The sequence below is a fragment of the Notolepis coatsorum genome, assembly GCF_963971535.1.
Source record: "Notolepis coatsorum genome assembly, chromosome: 1".
Lineage (NCBI taxonomy): Eukaryota > Metazoa > Chordata > Actinopteri > Aulopiformes > Paralepididae > Notolepis > Notolepis coatsorum.
In genome coordinates, this window is record NC_140165.1 from 8,313,009 (window position 1) to 8,339,897 (window position 26,889).

General features: G+C 44.1%; 2 protein-coding genes across 2 annotated transcripts in view; one reads left to right on the forward strand and one right to left on the reverse strand.

Annotated features, from left to right (window-relative positions):
• Window positions 1-409: 409 nt before the first annotated feature.
• LOC311244278 (uncharacterized protein) lies at window positions 410-14,976 on the forward strand (the record flags this gene model as incomplete). Its single annotated transcript, XM_084333708.1, has 6 exons — window positions 410-2,780; window positions 5,179-5,292; window positions 7,600-8,046; window positions 9,341-9,608; window positions 10,703-10,894; window positions 14,955-14,976. The coding sequence occupies 6 exons, from the start codon at window positions 410-412 to the stop codon at window positions 14,974-14,976; spliced, it is 3,414 nt and encodes a 1,137-aa protein (XP_084189834.1).
• A 492-nt stretch (window positions 14,977-15,468) lies between these two features.
• fancd2 (FA complementation group D2) overlaps window positions 15,469-26,889 on the reverse strand; it is a gene marked incomplete at its 5' end in the record, with an annotated part of 93,662 nt that continues 82,241 nt past the window's right edge. Inside the window, 8 exon segments of the mRNA XM_084333743.1 lie at window positions 15,469-16,124; window positions 16,736-16,816; window positions 16,969-17,115; window positions 21,033-21,107; window positions 23,439-23,513; window positions 24,737-24,775; window positions 25,528-25,599; window positions 25,970-26,063. Of these exon segments, the coding sequence (XP_084189869.1) occupies window positions 16,014-16,124; window positions 16,736-16,816; window positions 16,969-17,115; window positions 21,033-21,107; window positions 23,439-23,513; window positions 24,737-24,775; window positions 25,528-25,599; window positions 25,970-26,063 (694 nt within the window). The 3' untranslated portion in view covers window positions 15,469-16,013.

Here is a 26,889-nt window from a genome sequence, read left to right on the forward strand (position 1 = left end):
GGAGAAGACAGTTACCTCCGTTTACCTCCACCATCTGTTCTCTCCCCTCCAGGTAGGAATGCATCCAGCTCACTATAGACTATCAAAACCAATTGGTAGATGATTGGGGGGTAGGATTTACATTTTATTTCTTTTTATTTTGTTTGTGTTTTGGCTTTTTATTTTATTTTTAGTAGGTTAGTAAGTATAGGGTGGTGAGGTTAGGGACGGGTATTTTCATTTGGTTTTGTTTGTTCTGGGTTTGTTGTTTTCTTTTCTTTGCCGGGTTCTTGCCTTATCCGCTCCAGTTGCCGGGTTGTACAGTAGGTGGCGGTAGGCGCCTTTCTGTGGTTGCGACCCGCCATTAACCCCATAGAAGAAGAAGAAGAAGAAGAAGAAGAAGACGGAAGCAGCTAACTGTTAGCTAACTATGGACGGTGATGGAGATCTAGAGTTTCTGATAGCGAACGATTTCACAACGTTGCCTTTTGAACAACAATTGGAAGTGATAGAAAATGGAAGGCCGACACCGACGCTGTGTATTCATCAGTCGAGACGTTCTGCTTTGTTATTTAACGACGAACACTACGAACGAACAGAATGGATAGCCGGATCGGCGAAGCGCAAGAGGCTCTTCTGCTGGCCGTGCCTGCTGTTCGCCGAGGATTATTCGAACGTAATATGCGACAAGTCCAACCCGTGGCTCCACTATGTGGAGTTCAATAACATCTCCAGGTACATTGCGTTGCACGGCAAGTCAAAAAGCCACATCACTGCGAGCGTCAAACTGAAACGTTTCGGTAAAGTACGAGCCAACAACGACCAGGCTGCAGTGAGAAATGTCCAGAGACACCACCAGGAGGCGACACAGAACAGGGACGACTTGAAGAAGCTCATAACGGCTGTGTCCTACTTGGGAAGAAGGCGGGAGGAGCAGGCGGCAACAAGCCTCAACAACAGAAGACAGTGTGTGGAACTAGTCAATGCCTTTGCGGAGTTCGACACTGCCATGATGGCAGAACAACTCGGGTCCTCCACGGTGTTCACGCAGATGTCATCCACCAGCATCCAAGATGAACTCATTCAAAGCATCGCACAGGTCATACAAAGAGAGATAGACAGTGAAATCAGTTCTGCGCCATTTATATCCGTCCAAGTGGACACGGACGTTTCCCGTAAATGCCAGCTGTCGATCATAGTACGCTATGTAAACGATAAGGGCGTTACGTGCGAGCGATTCTTGGGGTTTATCGACGTGAGCGCGGGGAGAAGCGCGGAGGCGATCACTGCTGTTGTCATGGAAACCATAGGCAAATACAACCCATCAGCCAAACTGATCTGTCAGACATATGATGGGACGAGCTGTATGAGTGGTGTCCAGGCTCTTGTGAAAACCCAGTGTCCATATGCCCTCTTCATTCATTGTTATGCCCATAAATTAAATGTGGTTTTAGCTCAGGAGGTGAGCAATATCCAAGACGCAAAAGTGTTTTTTGCAGCCGTTGACGGCTTTCACAACTTTTTTACCCGGTCATGCAAAAGAACAGCTATGCTGACCGAGGTTGACGACAGCATTCGCGTACCAGGTGGTTGTGCGACACGGTGGATTGGGTGGAATTTCAAAAGCAGAGCGGTGCATGCTATACACGAAGGCCAGAGATCACTGAATATTGTTTTTGATAGGATCATCGCTGAGCCTGGCTGGGACCACGAGTCAATCGCCCAGAGCCGCGCTCTTAAACAAAAACTGAAGGAGTTTATGTTTGTTTTTTTACTTGGGGTTTTCCAGGCCATCTTTGTCATAACGGAACCACTGTGTCAGGCTCTACAGAGCACCTCTCTGGACAACATGAGGAACGCCTGTGTACGAGTGGAGGGTACACAAAATGCTTTGAAGGCAATAAGAAGTACCACACAGTTCCAAACCATATATGACAACACTATTGTCCAGAGAGTCCAGACAGTAGGATGTGAAGACCAACGACTGAAAAGAGACCATCACGCTGACAACGACCCACGCCTCCAGGACCATTACAGGCGACTGTACTATGAACTAATCGATGGAATCACACTTTACATGGGAGAGAGATTTGCAGACATGAAGAGCCTCTGCTTTTTCCGTCTCCTGGACCACAGCCTATTCCCCACGTACGTCGAGGAGTCTCCCGAGGAGGATTTCACACAGCTGATCAAGGCCTGCCCTTTTTTTGACGAGCAGAGGATCAAAAACGAGTTACAGGTCGTCTATGCCGACGCCTCCTTCCACAAACCGCCAGGTGAGCTGCTGCGATCGCTTGTTAAAGACGACCTGGTCACCATCTTACCCGAGTTATGCAAACTCCTGAAACTGGTGCTCACCATTCCTGTTACAAGTACATCCGCTGGAAGGCCATTCTCCTGTCTGAAACGCATCGAAACCTATCTACGCAATAGCTGTGGACAAGAGAGACTCGCACATTTGACGAAAGTGTCGATGGAAGCGTCTGTGCTGCATGAACTAAAGGCCGGAGTGTTTTATGACAGAGTGAAAACAGCGACTCGGAAGAGAAAAGCGGAGGAGGTAAAGCAAATGGAACGCAGACTGAGCGCCCGGGGGAAGTTGTACCGCTGCTACGTGTGTCGGAGGTCCTTCACTCAGATAAAGGCCTGCCAGAAGCACCAGCTGACACACGGACCTTGCGGCGTGACCAGAAGATGGCCCAAATCGATCCGAATGGCACCAACAAACTGGAGCCCCCTCCCCTCAGTGTTACCAGGCTGTCCTGAGTCGGGAACGTTACAGAGGAATGGAGTCCAGACGGGTGAGTACCAGTGAGAAGCCCCCCCCCTACAGGCAGCGCTTTGGAACAAAATGGCTATGTACAGTTCCAGCAAGAAAATAAAATGTTTACCCTTTTAAAATCACGATTCCACTTTTTAGGCACTCTCTATCACAGGAAGTCCTTCATTCCGACAGCCATCAGACTTTATAACTAAGGCTGTCAAAGTTAACGTGATATTAACGTGTTAATGCACAATTATTTTAACGCCACCACTATTCTTTTTAACGCATGATTAACTTTTTTTTTAATACATTTATTTTTTACTAGACTTCATTCAGGTGTATTATTGATATTCCCATTGATACTATGTTGGTTTCATCATTACACGCGTTACTCCTCACCACTGAGAGATCGTGCTGTACAGGTGAAAAGATGCAACGGCTGCCTCCTCGTGTACCGGAGGGGACACGTGATGCAAGGCTTCGTCCTCACTGCAGCCGACCAGTGGGAGGCATGGTCTAGCAACATTCGAGACAGGGGAGGGGAGAATTGAAGGGAGAATTGGCGAGGTGAAATTGGGATGGGAGAAAAATAGAAAAATAAGGAGAAAAAGTGGATAAAAAAAAAGCTCTTCCCAAAAAGGATTTCCCTGTTATCGATCGCCATCTGGTAGATCGATACGTCCATTGGCTGATGCTATATTCCTTTACTGCATACTGAATTCAGCGTCCCAAAATGTATTCCAGGCTACAGGCATAGCTTCAGGCTAACAGGAAAATTCACTGCACGATGAAAAAAAACGTCATCCGTTCTGCCACAGGGAACACTGCATTATCGAGACAACGGCCCTACGAGGATCTGGCCGGTAATGCACTTTTCCGAATCCCAAGAGTAGGGTAAATCTGCAGTGCCGCTCGGTGACATTGAGTAGGTTATTAAAATGCAATAAAAGCAAAAACAAGTTTACGGCCCTTTAAGCATGGCGCCGAAACACGTATCTACGTGGTTGGCCATGAATGTGTTAAGGTAGATTTAGAACAGATAAAAAACATGCGATTAATTTGCAATGAATCGCGAGTTAACTATGGACAATCAGGGGAGGAAACTAACTTTTTGGCTTACCAGCCAACTGGCGAGTATCTGATTTTTTTTACCAGCCAAACAGATTTTTTACCAGACAAAAAAAATCGCTAATTGTGATAATTACTTCTTTGTATGTCAAGCCGTGTCAATGTTGTGTATGCATCTGGGTAGGCACACTGTGCCTTTAAGACAGCACGGTGGTCTTACGACAGTGCTGTGAAGTACCGTCAAGTGTTGTGGTAACGTCAGTTGGGTTGGTGTGCTGTTGTGCACAGTGCACTGGTTGAGCTAGCCCCTTTCGTGACTGCGATGTGCAAGCCAGGGGCTTTTGAGCATGAAATAAAATGTCTAACCTTACGTCGTAGTCCGGTGCTTTTTTGGAAACATTATAGTCATAACAGATACACCTAGCTGGCTGCTTTGAGCACACGGGGCTAACGTTAGCTAGCAAGCAGCTATAGCTAAAACGCTAACTAGAAGCTAACCACTGTATACAGTTCCAGTAGACTAACATTACACCTCTGTGATTTAAATGTGTCCTTAGTAACTTATACTCGAGGGTTGTACTAGGGTTGGATGCAGTTCCCCGTTGGTCAGTCTCTGTTTTCCATCTTCTGCCGTGTTTAACGTTATCTGTTTGCGAGTGCTCCTGATGGCTAGCCTAGTACCGCGGGACTTTTATTATTATATGTCCGCGGGTTGGCCAGTACTGCGCAAACGTTTATTAAACATTATATGTCCGCGGGTGGTCTTGTGCAGTGCTCTCGTGGCACTGTCAACTAAAGCGAACACTCAGAAGACGCGCACCGTTTGCCAGTGCAGTGATTGCAGAATGTTTTATTTTTTTGTATACTCTCCAGCAGGGGAGGAAACTAACTTTTTGGCTTACCAGCCAACTGGCGGGTATCTGATTTTTTTTACCAGCCAAACGTAAAAAATACCAGCATTTGGCCAGTAAAGTGGCCTAATTTCCTCCCCTGTGGACAATCATGCGATTAATCAGATTAAATATTTTTATCGATTGACAGCCTTATTTATAATGCATCACTGAGCACAGAGTGACAGTACAATCTGGCATAATCTTCCTGGACTTTTACTTTTTAAATCGACATTTTACAATTAGACACTGACTTATTACTGTACATTTTACTGTATATTTCTGTATATTTTAGAATGTATATACATATCAGAATGTATATCTCGGACAATATTTTCTATCGTTTTTATTCTTATTCGTGACTTTGTTTTTCACTACCTAAATGTTTACCGTTTACTGTGAGCGATCTGTAGTGTGCCGAATTTCCATCTGGATAAATAAAGTGTTTCTATTCTATTTATTTTCTATTCTATTCAGATCAACCCGGAATCCTCGTGCTGGTCATTAATAAAGTAAAGGCTCAGGCCACACTAGATCCACCCCTGGATACGTGCGTTGAGATGAAGGAGGAGCCCATAGACCAGGATGACCGTACGTTTCTTTCTCCCATCTTGATGTTGTCTTCTCCTTCCTCTGCTCCAGCATGTTTGTCTCCATATTTCTCTCCTCTCGTTCTTTAATTTGACCAAACTCTGTTCACATTTAGACTATTTGGAGCACTGCCCCCTAACGTGTGCTCTGCCCCCTAACGTGTGCTCTGCCCCTAACGTGTGCTCTGCCCCTAACGTGTGCTCTGCCCCCTAACGTGTGCTCTGCCCCTAACGTGTGCTCTGCCCCCTAACGTGTGCTCTGCCCCCTAACGTGTGCTCTGCCCCCTAACGTGTGCTCTGCCCCTAACGTGTGCTCTGCCCCCTAACGTGTGCTCTGCCCCCTAACGTGTGCTCTGCCCCCTAACGTGTGCTCTGCCCCCTAACGTGTGCTCTGCCCCTAACGTGTGCTCTGCCCCCTAACGTGTGCTCTGCCCCCTAACGTGTGCTCTGCCCCCTAACGTGTGCTCTGCCCCCTAACGTGTGCTCTGCCCCCCCTAACGTGTGCTCTGCCCCTACTTTAGACCAGCCATCTTGTTTGTCCAAATAGCAAACATTCTAAATACTTCACTTTTAAAACACAAGGTTACCCAGCTAATACAATCTTCTAACTTAACAGATTTGCTGGGCGGGGGGGGTGAATGATAGATTCCATGCATAGATCACTAAATGTATCATCTTATAATACACATTTCACGTGGGGCTTTTCCTGATCATAACAAGATGAGAGGACAATTGGCCAATAGCAAACATTTAATACTTAACCTACAAACATGAAACTGTCCCGGGCCCGCAGTCAGCCTATGTGCTGAGTTACACACCAGATCAGATCAGAACTGTTATTGGGTGACAGTGGATCGGGAGGTAGATCAGTCGCCTGGTAATCCGGAGGTTCCCGGTTCGATTCCCGCTCCTCCCAGCCAGGCAACGTGTCGAAGTGTCCTTGAGCAAGACACTTGACCCATAATTGCTCTCGATGAGCAGGTTGGCACCTTGCTTGGTCGCCTCCGCCATCGGTGTGTGAGTGAATGGGTGAAGGTGAGGAACAAATTGTAAGGCGCTTTGGATAAATGCAGCCATTTACCATTTTTATTTACCATTTATGGCTGGTACAGAGACCAGGCCCGGACTGGCCATCGGGAGCACCGGGAGTTTTCCCGGTGGCCTGGCCTGCACAGATAAAAAAAAAAATTATATAAAAAAAAAAAAATTATTATTATTATTATTTTTATTTTTTTTGCCAGGCCATTGTTTCTAGTTGTGGCGGCGGCGCGGTGCGATAGTTAGATAACCTAGATGGGTGGGGAACAACCAGGATTTCACTGTCTGCGACAGAGTTGGAGAACTATCTGACTCTCTCTCTCCCTCACGCGGATCACACACACACAATGGAGCCGTGCTGCCGCTTGTGATTGGTGGAGGCGGGACCAGGCGATACAACTGATTGACAGCGGAGGCGGCGAATGGAATGGCAGACGGCACTCAGATGCAGAATAACAGCCAGGCAGTGAGCCAGGTAGTGAGGGACTCTGGAGAGATACAGTAGAGCGAAAGTCAATTAACGTTGATGTCAAGATAGACCGTGGAAGAAAGAGAGGGTGGAGGAGAGGGGGATAAAAAAAAGAAAAAGAAAGGCCCTTACAGGAGAGAGTGGTTAACTGTATTATAATAGTAAATAGAAAAATATGTTGTGCTCTTGCTTTTTTCTTTTTGAAGGTGGAGAGAGTAGCATTGCTAGTGCCACAACAGTTTTATTTGAGGTCCATAACAGTACATTGTACTAAGCAATTGTTGGCTCATTAGTTTGTGATTCACATGCACTAAAATGCACCAGAATGCAGGAAATTAAGTCTTTGTAACAAAAAATGTCCTGGTGGGGGACCCCCAGACCCCCCGCTTAAAAAGTGGCCTGATTGGGGCTATATTTCGCGCTATATCTCCCGGTATGAATTATTTCCCCAGTCCGGCCCTGACAGAGACCGACATGCGGACAGGAGTGCTTGCAAAACCCTCTCGCCAGCGCTTTGCGTGCATGGGTGTACTCATAAAGTGCACAAATACATAAAAAAAAATTAATGATCTTTTAGCATTTTTACAGCTTTTTCCTGGTCACGCAGGACCGATAGAGGGGGGGGAGAACGGGAGGAGAAGAGGGGAAGACATGCGCGGCAAATGGTCACCGGTTGTGGGAAGCGAACCCGGGACGACCGCTTCGCGACTCAGCACGCTATATGGTGTGCCCCCCCCCCCCCCCCGCACAAATACATTTGAATGCCAATATAAATACTTGTTCTCTCTCTCTCTGCCCCAGATCCGGTGCTGATCATTAAAAAAGAAGAGGCTGAGGAGCAGCTAGAGACGCTCATGGGTGTTTCCACTGGGCTGGAGGAGGAGCCTGCAGACCACCAGGGTGTTAAGGAGGAGCCTGCAGACCACCAGGGTGTTTCCACTGGGCTGGAGGAGGAGCCTGCAGACCACCAGGGTGTTAAGGAGGAGCCTGCAGACCACCAGGGTGTTTCCACTGGGCTGGAGGAGGAGCCTGCAGACCACCAGGGTGTTTCCACTGGGCTGGAGGAGGAGCCTGCAGACCACCAGGGTGTTTCCACTGGGCTGGAGGAGGAGCCTGCAGACCACCAGGGTGTTTCCACTGGGCTGGAGGAGGAGCCTGCAGACCACCAGGGTGTTTCCACTGGGCTGGAGGAGGAGCCTGCAGACCACCAGGGTGTTAAGGAGGAGCCTGCAGACCACCAGGACATCAGTACGTTTCTTCTTCCTGTCTTCATTCTCTCTCTCGCAGCACAGCTGTATGTCTTTAAAGCCCCAATCTGTGATTCTTCTTTTTACCGTAACAAAGTGAGGTATTTTTTCTGATAGGTGGAAAATAAGCAAGATGGCAGGCATGGGTTTCATTACTCTTCTTTATAAAGGGAATAGTATCCTAGTCGGTAGACCCTCCTGTATGTGACCCGGTCCAAATACAGTTGGGAATAAATAGAATAGAGGGGACAATTGGCCCATGGCAAACATAATTATTATTATTATTATTATTTTTAATGTTTTTTTTTTGTAGAATTTTAGTTTTTTTGCTACCGGGCAGTCCGGTAGAGAGAGCGAGAGAGAGAGGAAGTATGGGAGATAAGAGGGGGGAAGACATTCGGCAAAGGTCGCCGGGTCCGGGAGTCGAACCCGGGACGGCCGTGTTCCCCCCCCCCCAAACATTAAATACTTAACCTACACATGAAACTGTCCCGGGCCTGAGTTACACCCAGATCAGATCAGAACTGTAGGAGGTATGGCTGATGCAGAGACCCACACACACCCACGGACAGTGGCTCGGGAGGTAGAGCAGTCGCTTGGTAATCGGAGGTTCCCGGTTAGATTCCCGCGCAACGTGTCGAAGTGTCCTTGAGCAAGACACGTTAAAGGTGACATGCATTATAAATGTCTTTTTTCAGTGTCTAGCATTGTATTATAGTAATAGTAGTTAGTATCAATGTGTCTGTGTCTCTAAATACCATATTGGCGGATTGCTCTCATTCAGCTCAGACCATTTCCGAAACACATAAGAATTTGGTTTATTTAAAGGGGAACTATCTTATAAATGTCCTTTTTCAGTGTTTAGCATTGTTTCCTAGCTATGTGGACTTATATTAATAGGATCTGTGTCTCTAATTCTCATATTGGCGCATTCTTCCAATTCTCCTCTCACAATATTCACCCTCACTGAACTGAGTCATCTGAAAATGTGCCTATATGTGATGTCAGAGGTTTCTCAGCTGCATAATAATGTGGCAGTTGGCACCAGGCCACACAGTGGTTGGAGCCCAGCCTCAAAACGGCTTAAGATCTTGAGGTAGAAAAATGCTGTTTTTGAGTACTTGATTAGAAATACAAAACAATGAATTTTTTTTATTTTTATTTTTAAACCTTACAGAGGTGTTCCATAGACTCACAGGAATTGTGTAAAAGTGCCCAAATAGTAAAATAGTTCCCCTTTAACAAATAATCTTTTTATTTACTCATTACATTCTGAATACCGATGTCTCCTCCAGTCTGCTGCAGCTGCTGCCCACCTTTAACCGGACACATCGGGCAAGTCGCCAGGATGACGCGGAAGGATCACAAGAAGCCCAGGGGGAGGATGTCGTGCTACGCCTTCTTCGTCCAGACCTGCAGGAAGACTCACCCGGAGCAGAGCTTCACCGAGTTCTCCAAGAAGTGCTCACAGAGGTGGAGGGGTCTGACTCCCGGTGACAAGAAGTGCTTTGAAGACATGGCTAAAGCGGACGCGGTTCGCTACAACAGGGACATGAATGACAGGTTTCCCATTAATTAGACTGTGGTGGCCCGCGGATGTAATAAAAAAAATAATGAATGTATATATATATTTTTTTTACTATTTTTTTAAAATATAAAGTTTGCCAATAGGGATGTATCAGTAGTAGTCGTAATAGTAATCCACTATATTTTTTTTTTTCTAAAAAATAAACCAGTTCAACACAGGTAACCACTTTTGCTTCATTTCTTTGATGGCTCAAATGGCTGCTCTAGTCCAGTGGTTCCCAAACCTCTCCTCGAGACACCCCAGCCGTTCCATGTATTTGTTAAATTCCACCACCAGCACACCTTGATTCAACTAATAAAGGGCTAGTTAAGTTGAATCAGGTGTGCTGGTGGTGGAATCTAACAAATACATTGAACGGCTGGGGTGCTTCGAGGAGAGGCTTGGGAAGCACTAGTCTAGTCGATTTTGTGTTTTGGGCACAAAGTTCATCATAGATCTAGCCTCATTATTTTGCTCTCAAAGTGCACCAGATTGATGCATTTAACTTTAAAATGTACAAAAAAAATGCCCCCGGACCCCCCTAGAGTGTCGGAGGTTCACCCCCCATAGTCTCTGAAAATCCTGTGGGAAACACTGACTACATCCCACCCAAGGGCTTTGGGCTTTTTAAAGGGATGGAAGACAAAGATCCAAATGCACCCAAGCGACCTCCGTCAGCGTCCGTCGTGTTCTGTGGAGAGTGTCGTCCCACAGTGAAGCAGCAGTATCCAGGCCTGTCTGTGGGGAGTGTCGTCCCACAGTGAAGCGGCAGTATCCAGGCCTGTCTGTGGGGAGTGTCGTCCCACAGTGAAGCAGCAGTATCCAGGCCTGTCTGTGGGGAGTGTCGTCCCACAGTGAAGCAGCAGTATCCAGGCCTGTCTGTGGGGAGTGTCGTCCCACAGTGAAGCAGCAGTATCCAGGCCTGTCTGTGGGGAGTGTCGTCCCACAGTGAAGCAGCAGTATCCAGGCCTGTCTGTGGGGAGTGTCGTCCCACAGTGAAGCAGCAGTATCCAGGCCTGTCTGTGGAGAGTGTCGTCCCACAGTGAAGCAGCAGTATCCAGGCCTGTCTGTGGGGAGTGTCGTCCCACAGTGAAGCAGCAGTATCCAGGCCTGTCTGTGGGGAGTATCGTCCCACAGTGAAGCAGCAGTATCCAGGCCTGTCCATAGGAGACTGTGCCAAGCAGCTGGGAGGGGTGTGGGGCAAACTGACTCAGTCTGACAAGCTGCCCTACAAGGAGAAGGCCCAGAAACTACGGGAGAAATACGACCGGGACATGGTGGCGTACAGAGAGGACGACGATGATGATGATGATAATAATAAACTTTATTTGTATAGCACCTTTCATACAGAAACTGCAGCTCAAAGTGACGATGATGAGTAGACTCAGCCAGCCGACCTCTGACCCGCCCACCAAGGGTCTGACCACGTGTGCGCTTCAAACTGTGTGAAAGAGAGAGTGTGTGTGTATGTGGGTCGTTGAGTGGGTGAGAGAGAGAGAGAGAGTTGTTTAACACATTGATTGCCAGCCATGCCGAGTGCTACAAGCCTCTGTATGCCAGCGTCCACTTCAATGACAGAGCTCTCATATTTGCAAACGCATAAACTATGTCTTAAATTATGGCTATGTGTCTAATCTGGCCGTCGCTTATCAATGACTTGTTTTCAGTCGACATTGTCGAAACGGATTGTTTTATACCATTTTGAAAAACGCATTTTTTTTTTAAGTTTCATGAAAATATAAAGATTCTATGATAATCGCCCTTTACTGGAATATTCTGGAATACACCAAAAACTGTCATTTCGGCCTATTTATGAATCGTTTTCAAATAAACGCTAGATTATCGATAGTATATGTGTACTTATGCACGCTATAGAAGCAAGCTGAAAAATCTATTCTCTCATTTCCTGATCAGCACACACACACACACGTTGATATCTCTGTGAAAAAAGTTCTTATTATCCTAAGACTGGTTAAATAGATTCCTTACCTCAGATCAGATGTTCTCCAAAAAGATTATTCCAATTTCTGATCGCCATTCCAAATATCGATTGCGTTTATTGATGCAACGCTGGGCACTGGAAATATGTATTCCATGCTGTTTTGGGGCTCTGCAATGAATCTGATCCTCTCGGGTGACTTGTCTGAGAAGTAAAATGAGGAAGCTGGATTCCCCCCCCCCCCCCCCCACATGTGTTTCACGCAATCCATTCCAAAGGGGTGCAGTACAACAGGGAGAGACGATATGGGGCGGTATTTTCCCAATGGAGCTCAGAGAGTTTGCAGCACTAACGTGAGACTAGATTGATGAAATATGAATTCAAATCGCTAATAAAAAAAAAGCGAGATTTATCGTCGCTGGCACTCAACGGTCGGCATGAACTAACGATAAATCTCGTCGCTGGCACTCAATGTGTTAAGTGTTTAAAAAAGAAAAAAAGATTGGACTGCATGTTGGACGTCTGCAGTATGTTTAGAATTCACCCGTTAAGGCGGTCAGGTGGCGTAACGGAGATTGCGTTCGTCACCAAACCCCGGAGCGGCTAGATTCGCCTGTTCGAATCCAGCTCACAGCTCCGGGGTTGTCACCAGCTTGGCTGGCCGTTCACACTAATACAATTGGCTGTATCAGAGGGTGGGACAAGCTGGCGGGGTGGGTCCGGGTCGTTGTAAACAGCGACTCCTACAGTTCGGTCGGGGCGCCTGCTAAGCGCGGATAGGACTTGAGTGGGATAGTGTGATCCTTCCACACGCTACGCCCTCTCAATGAGAATCCGCGCTGCCAGGTGAAAAGAAGCGGTTGATTGGCTGGACGTGTGTCGGAGGAAGCACGTGATAGCCTCCACTCTCCCAGACCGACTGTGGGGGGTAAGTGCGCAGCGACCAGGAAGGGGATTGGGAATTGGCATAACGACTAACATTGGGATGGGAGAAAATCGGAGGAAAATGGAGGGGGAAAAAGATCAAAATTCACCCGTTAAGATCCATGGCGCCTTCAGACGGGGATGTATTTTTAAAGGGATGGAAGACAAAACCGTAAAAAAAAACTCATTGATTGATTGAAAATTGTAGTAACAGATTGCAGAATGGGTACAATACAGTACAGCTCAATACACACAATTGTTAAAGGGATGCAGTCAGACCAGAGAAAGACTTTCGTCTTGTTTACATCAGGGTCCCCCATTTTCAATTCATCATAACATATATGACATACAGATAGACAGTACTGCTACATCTATACATTTATGCTGCTGGTTGAGGCGGAAATGGGCGCGGCACGCAATTGGGCGCACATGTCACATGACCAGAAACGTCAGTGGCCAATCAGATCTCACCAGAAACATCAGTGGCCAATCAGAGCGCAAAACAAATATCTACAAATATACAGTACTGTTTATGAGTACAAAGAGTCTAAAAAGAGTATATACATTTGAGGGGGATATCCTACAGTATACATAATATACCTATATATAATATACAATAAAATATACCTATTTCCTATATATAATATACCAGTTGTTGCTGATTGATTGATTGAAAACTTTATTAACAGATTGCAGAATGGGTACAATACAGTACAGCTCAATACACACAATTGTTAAGGGGATGCAGACCAGAGAAAGACTTTCGTCTTGTTTACATCAGGGTCCCCCATTTTCAATTCATCATAACATATATGACATACACAACATACAGAGACAGTACTGCTACATCTAGACATTTATGACATACCAGATCTACAAATATACAGTACTGTTTATGAGTACAAAGAGTCTAAAAAGAGTATATACATTTGAGGGGGATATCCTACAGTATACATAATATACCTATATATAATATACAATCAAATAACTTTCCTATATATAATATACCTATATATAATATACATACAATATAATAATATACAAAGTGATTGCCCCAGGATGTTATTTTGCAGCAGCACCTGGATCAATGCTTTGCACCTGCTGCACCTCATCCCACTGCTGTGTTATCTTATCAGTGTAAGACAACCAGGGGCAAATATTAGTTATAAACTAGTTATACAAAATAAATATAAAAGAATGCTGCTGTTGAATGCATATATAGGGAAATCACTGCATACATGGCAACAAATATTGTTATAAATCAACATTACTATATATGTCCACCCTGTTGGTTGAATAACAGGATGGACATTTTGAGCTAAAGTTAGCATTTAGCCTGCCTGTGTTAGCATATTTACTAGCAAGACCTTGATTATTTGATGAGGAATCCAAATCTTCACAAACCCTTTTTTAAATTATTCAATTTGGTTGATCTCAATACTTAAAGGCCTAACAGGGTGGACAGTTATTTTCAAACATAACAAACTCACTTAATAAAAACATCAAAATCAGATAGCAAGAGGTAGAAAATCATACATTTGATTTCCCCTCCACTGTTGTGATGTCGCCTCATGAGAGTGATGTCATTGGGAAATGTGTTTTCTTCTTAAAGGGACAGTAACACAGCTCAACAGGGTGGACAGTGATGCCAGGGACGAACATAAACACTTGTTTCATTTATTTTTCTAAAATAGCATCAAATAGAGTTTGACCATGTTTTTATTAGTTATTCTTTAGACATTTTATGAAAAAAATATTAATAAAAAATGATTTTTTTTTTTTTTATGTTTTGATTATTTTTCCACCTGGTCTAAGTGAAACGCGAAAGCAACATTTATCAGACCTGCTATTCTTGCATAACAGATTTTCATTGGCTATCGATAATGTTAGCAGTTTTGTTGAGTGGCGCGAGATGCTGTAAAGACGTCAACACACTAGGAAACACACTAACACTGGTTTGTTTTTGTAAAACTGACCAACCAGGGAAGGTTACTTGCAAGCAGTGCCGCTGCCGCAGTCTGCCACTCAACACTACGCAAGGGAGAGCAAGCATTGTCCAGTCATCTTCCATTTATTCATTTGCTTAGATTTTTCAGGTCTGGTCAATTTTAGCATGGTGTTATTCACAGTCAAAGATAAAATATATATTTTTATTTTTATTGAATTGATATTCTCATTTGGTTCATTACAATTTACTCAAGCCTAGTAACAGACACAGTATTTCTGACACTGGGAATACATTCCCTGAGATCCATAGATGTCCCTAGAATCAGATACCAAGAACATGGAAATGGCCCCTTTTTAAAAAAAAGTCTGTAAATGTTTATTCTACGTTCTTATGGAATGAATGAGATTTATAAAAAAAAAAAAAACTGGTTGGATGCCAAACTTCTTTTCGTTGTACTGTACTTGTGCTGCATGATGACATACATTTGAATCTAATCTAATGGGTCCTCAATATGTATTTCCTGTGTCCCAGGACAGTTCAGACTCATTTGTGAACTTGCACCTCTCTCCTACAACTAAAAACACAGATACCTTTGAAAAGTCTCTGCTAACAACTAAAAAAGGAACCCCTCAGTAGAAGTAGACCGTTCCTTTACTCAAGTAAAAGTAGAAATACCCAGATGCAATAGTGAACGTCCACCATCCAAAATGATATTAAACTAAAAGTAGAAAAGTATTTGATATTGAATGTACTTGTGTATCACAAGTAAAAGTACATATTTTCTTGTATTTCATTGCTTGGGAGCATGCAATCCATGATCCATAGACCTCAAAAGGCCTTACTCGTAGTATATATTCAGATAGAAAATCTGTATTTCCTATATTTACTTTATTTATTTATTATTATTTGTATTTTATGAATGATTAATCTACATAAAAACTGTATCTATAGCACCTTTAAATGGTTTATTTACCCCAATGAATAAATCAGATGTCAGAAAACACTTAAGATATATTTTATTTGGTTGGCAAACAAATGCAAAAAAAAAAGAAAACATTGATAAAAACATTTCAGAGAACAATAGAATCAATGTGTATGAAATTAACTGTTTAAATATGTAAATGCCTCTCAAACTGGGACCAACATATGAAAGTGGCCCAAATCAGAATTGAAAAGATCAGATTCCATGTGATTTGTGTTGTTTAAAAAAAATCCAATCTGAGTCACATTATGAGCAAAGAAATCAGATTTGGGCCACTTTTTTGCCTGCAGTGTGAGCGCAGCCTTTGTCCTCTAAACCACTCTGTAGCTTCTGTCCAGAAAAGGCACTCTGTGGAACTCTCTGTGGTCCGTGACCTGGAGGGGTTTGCGGTTAACGTCTGTGACCTGGAGGGGTTTCTCTTGACGTCTGTGACCTGGAGGGGTTTCTCTTGACGTCTGTGACCTGGAGGGGTTTCTCTTGACGTCTGTGACCTGGAGGGGTTTCTTTTGACGTCTGTGACCTTTTTTTTTAAAGGTTATGGTTGAGAAACCGCTTGGGATTCGCTCCAAAGCGAGAATCTTTTGTTCCTAAGAAAAGGGTGACATTTACTAGTCTGAGTCATCTGTGGCGTCGGCGTCGTCGTCTTCTTCTTCTTCTTCTTCTTGGTCTTCGTCGTCCTCCGCTCTGCCCCTCTTCTCCTCCGAGTCGCTCCGCCGGGCCTGGTGGACAGAAGCACAGAAGACTTGTTTTACACCCAATGTTTTAACCCTTTCACTGCCACACGACAGCCGGTTAACCCCGTCACTGCCACGCGACAGAAGGTTAACCCTTTCACTGCCACACGACAGAAGGTTAACCCTTTACTATCACACACAACCGACGGCGACCATCTCAGATTTGTATACACTCTTAATCAAATCCACATATAAAAAACGTATCAGTGGATACAGTCTGGCGAGGGGACATCCCGGAATTAGACTGAGTTTGACTGGGATGACATTTGGACACATGTTACATTACATTTACATTTACATTTAGTCATTTAGCTGACGCTTTTATCCAAAGCGACTTACAAGTTCTGTGCGACAAGACAGCAAGAAGGGTATAACTCTATCAGCTGAGTAACAATGTTCATCAAAGTGTTGCGTGTTACAGTGTAGGTTAGTTTATTAGGACAAGTGCATGACATTAAGGTTAGTCGGGGTTAGATTTTTTTTTTTTTTTTTATCATTACATTAGCCTCCCCGCAACCCTAATCACCAGGAGGAAATGTCTTTTGTGGTGTCTGTGATAATACAGTGTTCAGTGGTCAGTGATCAGGGATCAGTACCTTGTCCTTCTCCTGTGGCTGCTGGGAGCCTTCTTCATCCTCCTCCTCCTCATCACCTCGCTGGGACAGAATCTCCTCACCCTGTAGAACAGAGACATGTTTCTATAGAGCAGCCCCCTGCATGTCATGCCCCCCCCCACTAGAGCAGCGCCCTGCATGTCATGCCCCCCCCCCCCCAGAGCAGCCCCCGCATGTCATGCCCCCCCTGCTGTGGGCCTTCAGGGCCTCCGTACCTTCAGGTCCCGGTTCTTCAGGTTGCCCATCCAGAAGGCGTCCTGGCAGCTGTTGAGGGTCATCATGGCCTTCACTCTGTACACCAGCAGCTCCAGGCTCTTCTTCAGCGCCGGCACGTGATTGGTCAGACTCATGTCCTGGCGTGTCTGAGGAAAACGGTGCAGCAGCACGGTTACTATGGTTACCACGGTGGCGCCAGATTTAAACAGTGTTTGGAAATGAATAAATCTCAGCCGATTTACAACCGTCAGACAAAGAACTGCTGTACTTATTACTAGGAGTAATGTGTCCCTTAACACATTCAGGGCCATTCGATTTCCCCATCTAGCTACTATAGCACGGCCAGGTTTTCATTACATAGTTTCACTGTGCATCACGTTGTTTGTAGAGCTAAATCTATATTTTATATTATAGCTATGGATACAATACCATGGTAATTTGACAGTAACTATCTTCCGTTCAAGATGCAAAAAAGAATACATTTTTTCATGAATACGTTCACACATTATCCCGTGGTGAATATGAGTATAATTTTCGGAATGATCCGGGCTAATTCCTGGGAGGCTGGCTATAGGGCGCAACGTGAATTCTACTAAAGCCATTGGTGTTTCGTCCCTGGACACGCTATTATTTTCAAATCAAATGCATATGATAGGTATTATGTTTCATCATGAATGCATGAAGGGGGGGGGGGGGGGGGGTTCTGATTAATTGATTACCAATAACGGCATTAGTTATTACTACAACACACGCCGATCAGGGGGATGGGTATGAAAACCATGCAGGATCAAGCTGAAATTTACATCAGATGGTCGTGGTATTCCAAAAATAATATTCCAATTATTTGATCGCCATCTGGTCCATCATATGCCCATCTGGTCCACGACATAACCCACCACAACATATGGATCTGGGGTCCCCAAAACGATTCAATGCGATCCGGTGGAGCCCTAGGTTTCCCATTATTAGAAAAGTCCGTCCGGAGACATTTGAGTGTAGCACCCGGTCTGGAACAGGGTTTACTGCACTCTCGATACTGCCTACTAGCAGGATCTGGCCGGTACTGCACCTTCGGAGTCCCAGTATGCCTTTTAACGGCAACATACAGGTCCCTGACATTGAATAGGATATTAAAATCGAAAAAAAGGGAAATTATCCAAAAACGTTAACACATTGGGTGCCAAGGACGAAAATAGTCGGCTTATCTCGCCAGTGGTTGAGCGCCAATCACGAGAAAAGTCGGGTTTTGGTCGTTATTTATTTTATTCGCTATATCCATTCATAATTCATCCATCCAGCCTGATGTTATCATTGGGAATGGCTCTGAGATTGCAAATGGCCAATACCTCCGCCTAACGCCTTGCGGCCGGTATTGCACATCATTGGAATCCCTCTGGCTGGGGCTGTGCATCGATCTAAGAAGTCCGGTCCAGGTTTTCCTTTTCGGGCATGAGTAACGTTATAACACACGGATTGGGGACACTGGAGCAGCGTGGATTCATGTGTTTTGGTGGATAAACGTTGGACACACAACGCAATCAATATTTGGAATGGCGATCAGATAATTGGATTATTCTTTTTGCAGTACATCATAGACGAGGTAAGGACTCTATGTTACCAATCTTGCGTTGATCCGATGATTTTTTCGCAGCGATCACAGCGTGTGTGTGTGTGCCGTTGCCTGCGATCAAAGCACGGAGGGGTGGCTTTTCCTCCCCCGCTTTCGTGCATGCATGATGAAACATAATACCGATAATCTAACGTTTATTTCAGAATGATTCATAAATCAGGCGAGAAATGGCACGATTTCTAAGGAAATGCATTGAAGCGCTGTTTGCTGGAGTTTCTTGGGATTAGACAGGATCACTCTAAAACTATACTCATATTCACCACGGTATAAAACGGAAATGTATGTATGAAAAAAGTATCTGTTTTTTGCATGTTGACCGGAAGAAACTCACTGACAAACGACGTGTTTATTAGATCCATAGCTATAATATTTAATATAGGTTTAGCACTGCAAACACCGGAACTTATTCCCATTGAACAAAACGCTGGCACGCAACGGCCCAACGCCCATAGCGACCCCTGGCGCTGAAACTGTTAACCGTTGGCGCCCAATAGCGTATATATACGTGAATGGCCCCGAAAGTGTTAAGTAGCTATACTTCCACTTGAAAGATCTACTATATTTTTCACTACCACACTACAGAAGGTTAACCTTTCACTACCACGCTACAAAGGGTTAACCTTTCACTACCACACTACAGAAGGTTAACCTTTCACTACCATACTAGAGAAGGTTAACCTTTTACTACCACACTACATAAGGTTAACCTTTCACAAAGTTTTTTATTTTATTTGATCTATTCTATTCTACTAGTTTATTGCATTGCACTATTGCACTATTTTACTCTGTCTATTTGATCTTACTCTTTTTATTATGGTCTATTTAAAACGGAATCAAACCATAAACAAGGTGGCCTGTTGGGATGTTAGATCCTAATGTGAAAAACTGTGATTTTACATTTTATGCCTGTCTTTTTTCTGTTGTGAAGCACTTTGAGCTGCAGTTTCTGTATGAAAAGTGCTATACTAGGGCTGTCCCCGACTAAGGATTTGTATAGTCGACTTGTAGTCGCCAAAATTTGCTGATAGTCGACTATTAGTCGACCAAAAAAATAATAAAGTATGAATTCTTTTTTTATCTTTTTTTTTTTATCATTCCATTTGGGCTGTGGGGGGTGCTTAACACTTTGGTCGCCAGGCTTATATTCTTGATATACCATCCTCCGCCAGCTCTATTTGTCTATGGGGATGTTTACCTTCTTTGCAGGGCTATAACTTTTTAAATTGTATTGCTAAATTGACATTACTATGGCCCATTCAACGTCAAGTATCTATTGTTCAGGGTGTAGCAACGATATACTTTTTCATTCACATATTCATACTAAAATACGGTCTAAAGTATAAGTATGTTTTTATCGTTTTCTGCAGCTTTCTCCAGAACGTGATTTATAGCCCCAAATGCATTATATTGATGATCAAATACAGTTTGATAGGAATCTGCGCGAGATAAAAAATGTCAAATGGACGTGCTTCTAGAAGTTACTACTGATCATCTGATGTTGACCGGATGGGGGGGGGGGGGGTCGTTTATAATTCCGTGGCCAACGTTAGATGATTAATCTAGTGTGGGTGATATGATCATTAGAGCAGTTAGTATCGAACACGTTAAAAAATAACGCTGAATCTTACCGTAGCTTCCTCATAGCGTTGGGCGATGAGCGTAGAACAGAAATATTCCTATTATGGGATGTAGAAATATGCGATCCATTTCCAGGTTGTATAATAGTATATACGTCCAAATCATGTTGTTTATCGAGTTATTGGTAACGGATTGCTATCCGTTGTGTCTAGCTCGAGTCCTGGGACTATTACCGAGTGATCGGACCGAATTGAAATGAGCACCAGCTTCCATTTCCTGTTTCCGCTCTGGGCGATCCGCCGATCGGCCACCAGATGGCGCTCTTGAACCGTTGGAGAGTTGAGAGGGGATCAACAGTAGATCTCAAGTCTCCGGGGGAGAAATATGATTTCGATCACAGAGTTTTGAAATATTGATATCAAAGACGTGGTACGGCGTCTTTGGCAGAATGAGCATGGCGGGGAAAGACGTGCTACAGCGTTTTTGGCGAGCATAGTGTTAATGTCTGAAGGAGTCGACGGGAGGCTTCTTGTTCTCTGCAAAAGCCTGCAATTGGTCCACTGATGGATACATCTTGATATTTGTCTAGTCTAGTGTGTTCATTAGATGGGTGAAATCCTCTTTCAGTGCCTCTGTGCCTGTTTTCTTAGGCAGTTAGCCTCTGGTATGCGTGCCATTAGCGTTAGCCACGCTTCTAGGCCTCTTTTCTTTTGGAAAGAATGATACAAAAATATATATTATAATTATTATTATTATTTCTTTTTTCAGTCGACTACGGCTCCTTTCGATCGATTAGTCGACTAATCGGGATCAGCCCTATGCTATACAAATAAAGTTTATTATTATTATTATTACCTTAGAATGCCCACACATGTGATGGAGCTGCCTGGTGCTGAGCTGGATGGTCTTCAGCAGGCTCTGCGTGTCCTCCTGAGACAAGGCACACAACGTCAGCCCCCCGGGACCCCCTCCGTCTGGACGATAGCATGTACAATAATGCTGTATATACCGTATATATATATATTTATTTTTACCGTATATATATTAAGGCTGTCAAAGTTAACGCGATATTAACGCACAATTCTTTTAACGCCACTCTTTTTTTTAGCGCACGATTAACGTTTTTATAAAAAAATACTCTTATTTATTTATTTATTTATTTATCTTTTTATTTATTTAATTTTTTTTATATGTATTTGTATGTATTACTGATACTCTAGAGAGAGAGATAGAGAGAGAGAGAGAGAGAGAGAGAGAGAGAGAGAGGTAACAGAGAGAGAGAGAGAGAGGGGTGAGAGAGATGAGAGAGAGAACTGGGAGAGTGTGTGTGTGTGAGAGAGAGGGGGCGGGGGGGGGGGGTGAGTCCTCAGCCCTTGAGTGCGTGAATGTAACAAGTTTTCTTTCTTTCCCCTATTATTTCATGCACACTTTATTCATTTTTTAAATTATTATTATTATCTTTTGTGCAGTTATTTTGTGAATTTGAATGAATTTGATGCAAATTTGCAATGCATGAGGGTCATCCTTTGGTGTTAAATGGCTGCATAAAGCAAGCATTTGTTGACTCATGTTGATAACAGTATTAAAACTTGAAAAATATCCGTTTAAGGTAGATTTAGAACAGATAAAAAATATGCGATTAATCGCGAGTTAACTATGGACAATCATGCGATTAATCAGATTAAATATTTTAATCGATTGACAGCCTTAATATATATATATATAAGATAAGATAAGATAAGATATTCCTTTATGTATCCCCTTGGGGAAATTCAGGGATCATAGCAGCATGGGGGAGGGGGGTACAGGTAGAAGACACACAGGTCACAGAATTATAGCACAGTGGAAAAGTAAAAATAAAAATTGAATAAAAAGGCAGTGTAAACAATATACAATATAATTAACTCTGGCAATGTGTGAGATGAGGGTATGTATAATATAATATAGTTACAATATATAATCTAATAATCTAAATCTAAACTAATATATAATCTAAAAAAAACGAAATGCTAAATGCTAAATATATGCAATATATAATCTAATAATCCAATAGTCTAAATCTAATCTAATATATAATCTAAAATGCTAAATGCAAAAAATATGCTCTGATGAAGTATACAGTATGTGGGAGTCAGCTACTAGGTTCCTAGTAGTTGGATGTCTGGCAGCAGTCCCTGCCCACTGTTGTGGAGCCTGATGGCCGCTGGTATGAAGGACTGGCCGAGGCGGTTAGTTGAGTGTCGGGGGGGTATGAGTCTGCTGGGGGGGTATGATATCTATCCACATCTGTCTGTACATACCTGCATAATAATCCTTGGTACATATCTGTAGATACTATGTATATCAGTACATAACCCTTACCTACCTAACTTACTAGTTACGCTGCTGGCCAGTATGACTTATGATATTGGTAGTACTTTATACCTGTATCACTGTACATAACTTCTTTTATAGTTTCCTTGGTGTAAAACACTTTTGACAAGAATAAGAGCGGCTGGCACCTTGTGCTTCTTGAAGCTTCAGAATAAGAGCGGCTGGTACCTTGTGCTTCTTGAAGCTTCAGAATAAGAGCGGCTGGTACCTTGTGCTTCTTGAAGCTTCAGAATAAGAGCGGCTGGCACCTTGTGCTTCTTGAAGCTTCAGAATAAGAGCGGCTGGCACCTTGTGCTTCTTAAAGCTTCAGAATAAGAGCGGCTGGCACCATGTGCTTCTTGAAGCTTCAGAATAAGAGCGGCTGGCACCTTGTGCTTCTTGAAGCTTCAGAATAAGAGCGGCTGGCACCTTGTGCTTCTTGAAGCTTCAGAATAAGAGCGGCTGGTACCTTGTGCTTCTTGAAGCTTCAGAATAAGAGCGGCTGGCACCTTGTGCTTGTTGAAACTTCAGAATAAGAGCGGCTGGCACCTTGTGCTTCTTGAAGCTTCAGAATAAGAGCGGCTGGCACCTTGTGCTTCTTGAAGCTTCAGAATAAGAGCGGCTGGCACCTTGTGCTTCTTGAAGCTTCAGAATAAGAGCGGCTGGCACCTTGTGCTTCTTGAAGCTTCAGAATAAGAGCGGCTGGCACCTTGTGCTTCTTGAAGCTTCAGAATAAGAGCGGCTGGCACCTTGTGCTTCTTGAAGCTTCAGAATAAGAGCGGCTGGTACCTTGTGCTTCTTGAAGCTTCAGAATAAGGGCGGCTGGTACCTTGTGCTTCTTGAAGCTTCAGAATAAGAGCGGCTGGTACCTTGTGCTTCTTGAAGCTTCAGAATAAGAGCGGCTGGTACCTTGTGCTTCTTGAAGCTGTAATCCAACAGCGGCATCCCCAGCTTCAGGAAGGACTCCAGGAAGAGGCGCCCGTACTGCAGAGAGAACACACACACCGTTAGAACAGGAAGTACTGCCAGGAGAACACACACACTGTTAGAACAGGAAGTACTGCCAGGAGAACACACACACCGTTAGAACAGGAAGTACTGCAGGGAGAACACACACACCGTTAGAACAGGAAGTACTGCCAGGAGAACACACACACCGTTAGAACAGGAAGTACTGCAGAGAGAACACACACACCGTTAGAACAGGAAGTATTGCCAGGAGAGAACACACACACTGTTAGAACAGGAAGTACTGCAGGGAGAACACACACACCGTTAGAACAGGAAGTATTGCCAGGAGAGAACACACACACTGTTAGAACAGGAAGTACTGCAGGGAGAACACACACACCGTTAGAACAGGAAGTACTGCCGGGAGAACACACACACCGTTAGAACAGGAAGTACTGCAGGGAGAGAACACACACACCGCTAGAACAGGAAGTACTGCCAGGAGAACACACACACACTGTTACAAAACAGGAAGTACTGCCAGGACAACACACACACACCGTTAGAACAGGAAGTACTGCAGGGAGAACACACACACACCGTTAGAACAGGAAGTACTGCAGAGAGAACACACACACCGCTAGAACAGGAAGTACTGCCAGGAGAGAACACACACACTGTTAGAACAGGAAGTACTGCAGGGAGAACACACACACCATTAGAACAGGAAGTACTGCCGGGAGAACACACACACCGTTAGAACAGGAAGTACTGCCAGGAGAACACACACACCGTTAGAACAGGAAGTACTGCAGGGAGAACACACACACACCGTTAGAACAGGAAGTACTGCAGAGAGAACACACACACCGTTAGAACAGGAAGTACTGCCAGGAGAGAACACACACACACAGCGTTAGAACAGCAGCAACACACACAGCAACACACACAGCAACACACAGCAACAACACACACAGCAACACACAGAACACTTCCTCTGGTTTACCAAGCAGGATGTGGAATAAATTCGACAACAGAGTCTTTGATTAAGGATAGGGTTTACTGACAGAATGACATGTTGCAACATAGAGACCTATAGGTTACAGTAATGGTCCTACAGTCTAGATCTCTGTAGAATGACGAGCTAACAAAGTATTTATACAGGAGAGTAGACTAAACTAAGTGGACTACGAGAGGACTGTGTGTGCGCGTGTGTGTTAGAAAGACAGAAGTGTGTAGTCAAAGAGCCGACTGACCTTAAGACACACGTTGAGCACCGGCCTGGAGTCAAACACCTGACGGTGGGAGAGATGGAGAAGATGTTACTGTTGAACATGGATGAGATATATAAACGGTAAACGGCTGCATTTATATATCTCTCTTTTATCCAAAGCGCTTTACAATTTGTTCCTCACATTTTGACCCGTTCACATTCACACGTTCACACACCGACGGCGGAGGCGACCATGCAAGGTGCCGACCTGCTCATCGTGCATTTAGGGGTTAATTAAGCGTCTTGCTCAAGGACACTTCGACACGCTGCCCGGGAGGAGCGGGAATCGAACCGGGAACCTACGGATTGCCAGACGACTGCTCTACCTCCCGAGCCACTGTGTACAATAGTGCTGTATATACCAACTTATACACCTGCATATAACCCATATAACTCTGTATGATAGCATGTACAATAATGAAGTATATACCTACGTACTGTACTTGTGCTGTATGATGGCAATACATTTTAATCTAATCTAGTTAGATAACATGAATCTTCATGACAGACAGACAGACAGACAGACAGACAGACAGACAGGCAGACAGACAGACAGACAGACAGACAGACAGACAGGCAGGCAGGCAGACAGACAGACAGACAGACAGACAGACAGACAGACAGACAGACAGACAGACAGACAGAGACAGACAGAGACAGACAGACAGACAGACAGACAGACAGAAAGACAGAGACAGACAGACAGACAGACAGACAGACAGACAGGCAGACAGACAGGCAGACAGACAGACAGACAGACAGACAGACAGGTACCTTCACCAGGTTGACCAGGATGTGAAAGTCTCTGACAGCGAGGTTCCATGTCAGCAGCTTCTCACTCTGGACCTGAGAGCAGCAGAGGGCATGTTAGACACACACACACACAGACACTCACACACACACACACACACACACACACACACACACCTATGAACAGTAGGACCTCACGTAGCTGAAGTAAATATTTGGACATTGACACAATCTTCATAATGTTGTCTCTGTACACCACCACAATGGAATTCAAATGAGACAATGAAGATGCGCTTTAAGTGCAGTTTCAGCTTTAATCGGAGGGTATTTACACACATATTTACATGTGTGTGTGTGTGCGTGCGTGTGTGCGCGTGCGTGTGTGTGTGCATGCACATGCAGACTCCCACACTCCTCAGTGTGACCGGTGTGGGTATTGAAGACAGTGCGGCCCCTAGTGGTTCACCTCGGTACTGTCGCTGCTCTTCCCAGCAGGAATCCTCCTCACCGCCTTCTCCAGCTCTCCCATCATGCCCTTGTAGAAGACCAGGAACGTGGCCCTGCAGCGGGGAGAGAGAGAGAGCACCAGCTGTAGGTCCCCATGCTGCTCCTGACCCTGACCCTGACCCTGACCCTGACCCTAACCCAGGGGTCGGCTCTTTAGCCACTCAGCTGCGGCTCCCTGGTAAAAAAATAAAAATAAATAAAAAATAAATTTCTTTTAACTTATTTTTTTCTCTTATTTTGGAGATCGATGTCATACCGTGACACTGAAATGAAAAAAATATTCATCAACTAAAATATACAGTACGTCACATCCCGCGCCTCTCCCTGCCGTCTGCAAGTGGCTAATCTTGAGTGTCCGACCCCCCAGTAAGCTAACCATGGATAAATCCAAAAAAAGGAAAGTCCGAGGAAAATAGAGGGTTTAATTCAGCGTGGACAGATTAATTTGCTTTCACAACTAACGATGCAGGCTTACCTGTAGTATGCCTGATATGTGGTGAGAAATTTGCGAACAACAAAAAATTTACTTTTTATTTTATAGATTTTCCACAAATAAGGGAAGGACTCAAATAGATCTGCATAGTTCAGGGGTTTATTTTCAAAGTCGGTCTACAGACAGATGCCAGTGTTTTGTCTCCTCTTCTGTGTTTTATTTAAAAATAGGTCCACACAGCCAGTATTTTTTCTCCTCTTCATAAGAGTTTGAGGTTTTCCTTTGTTATAACAGGTAAAAACAGCAATATAAAGTCAACATTTTTCTTTTTGTTGCTTTATAATTCCATTAATGCCAACAAACTGTGTGCTATAAGTATAAAGTATAATAAATCGCAAATTACTTTGGGTATGCAATTGTCAGGTGTTTTATGTTAAATGTGGGCT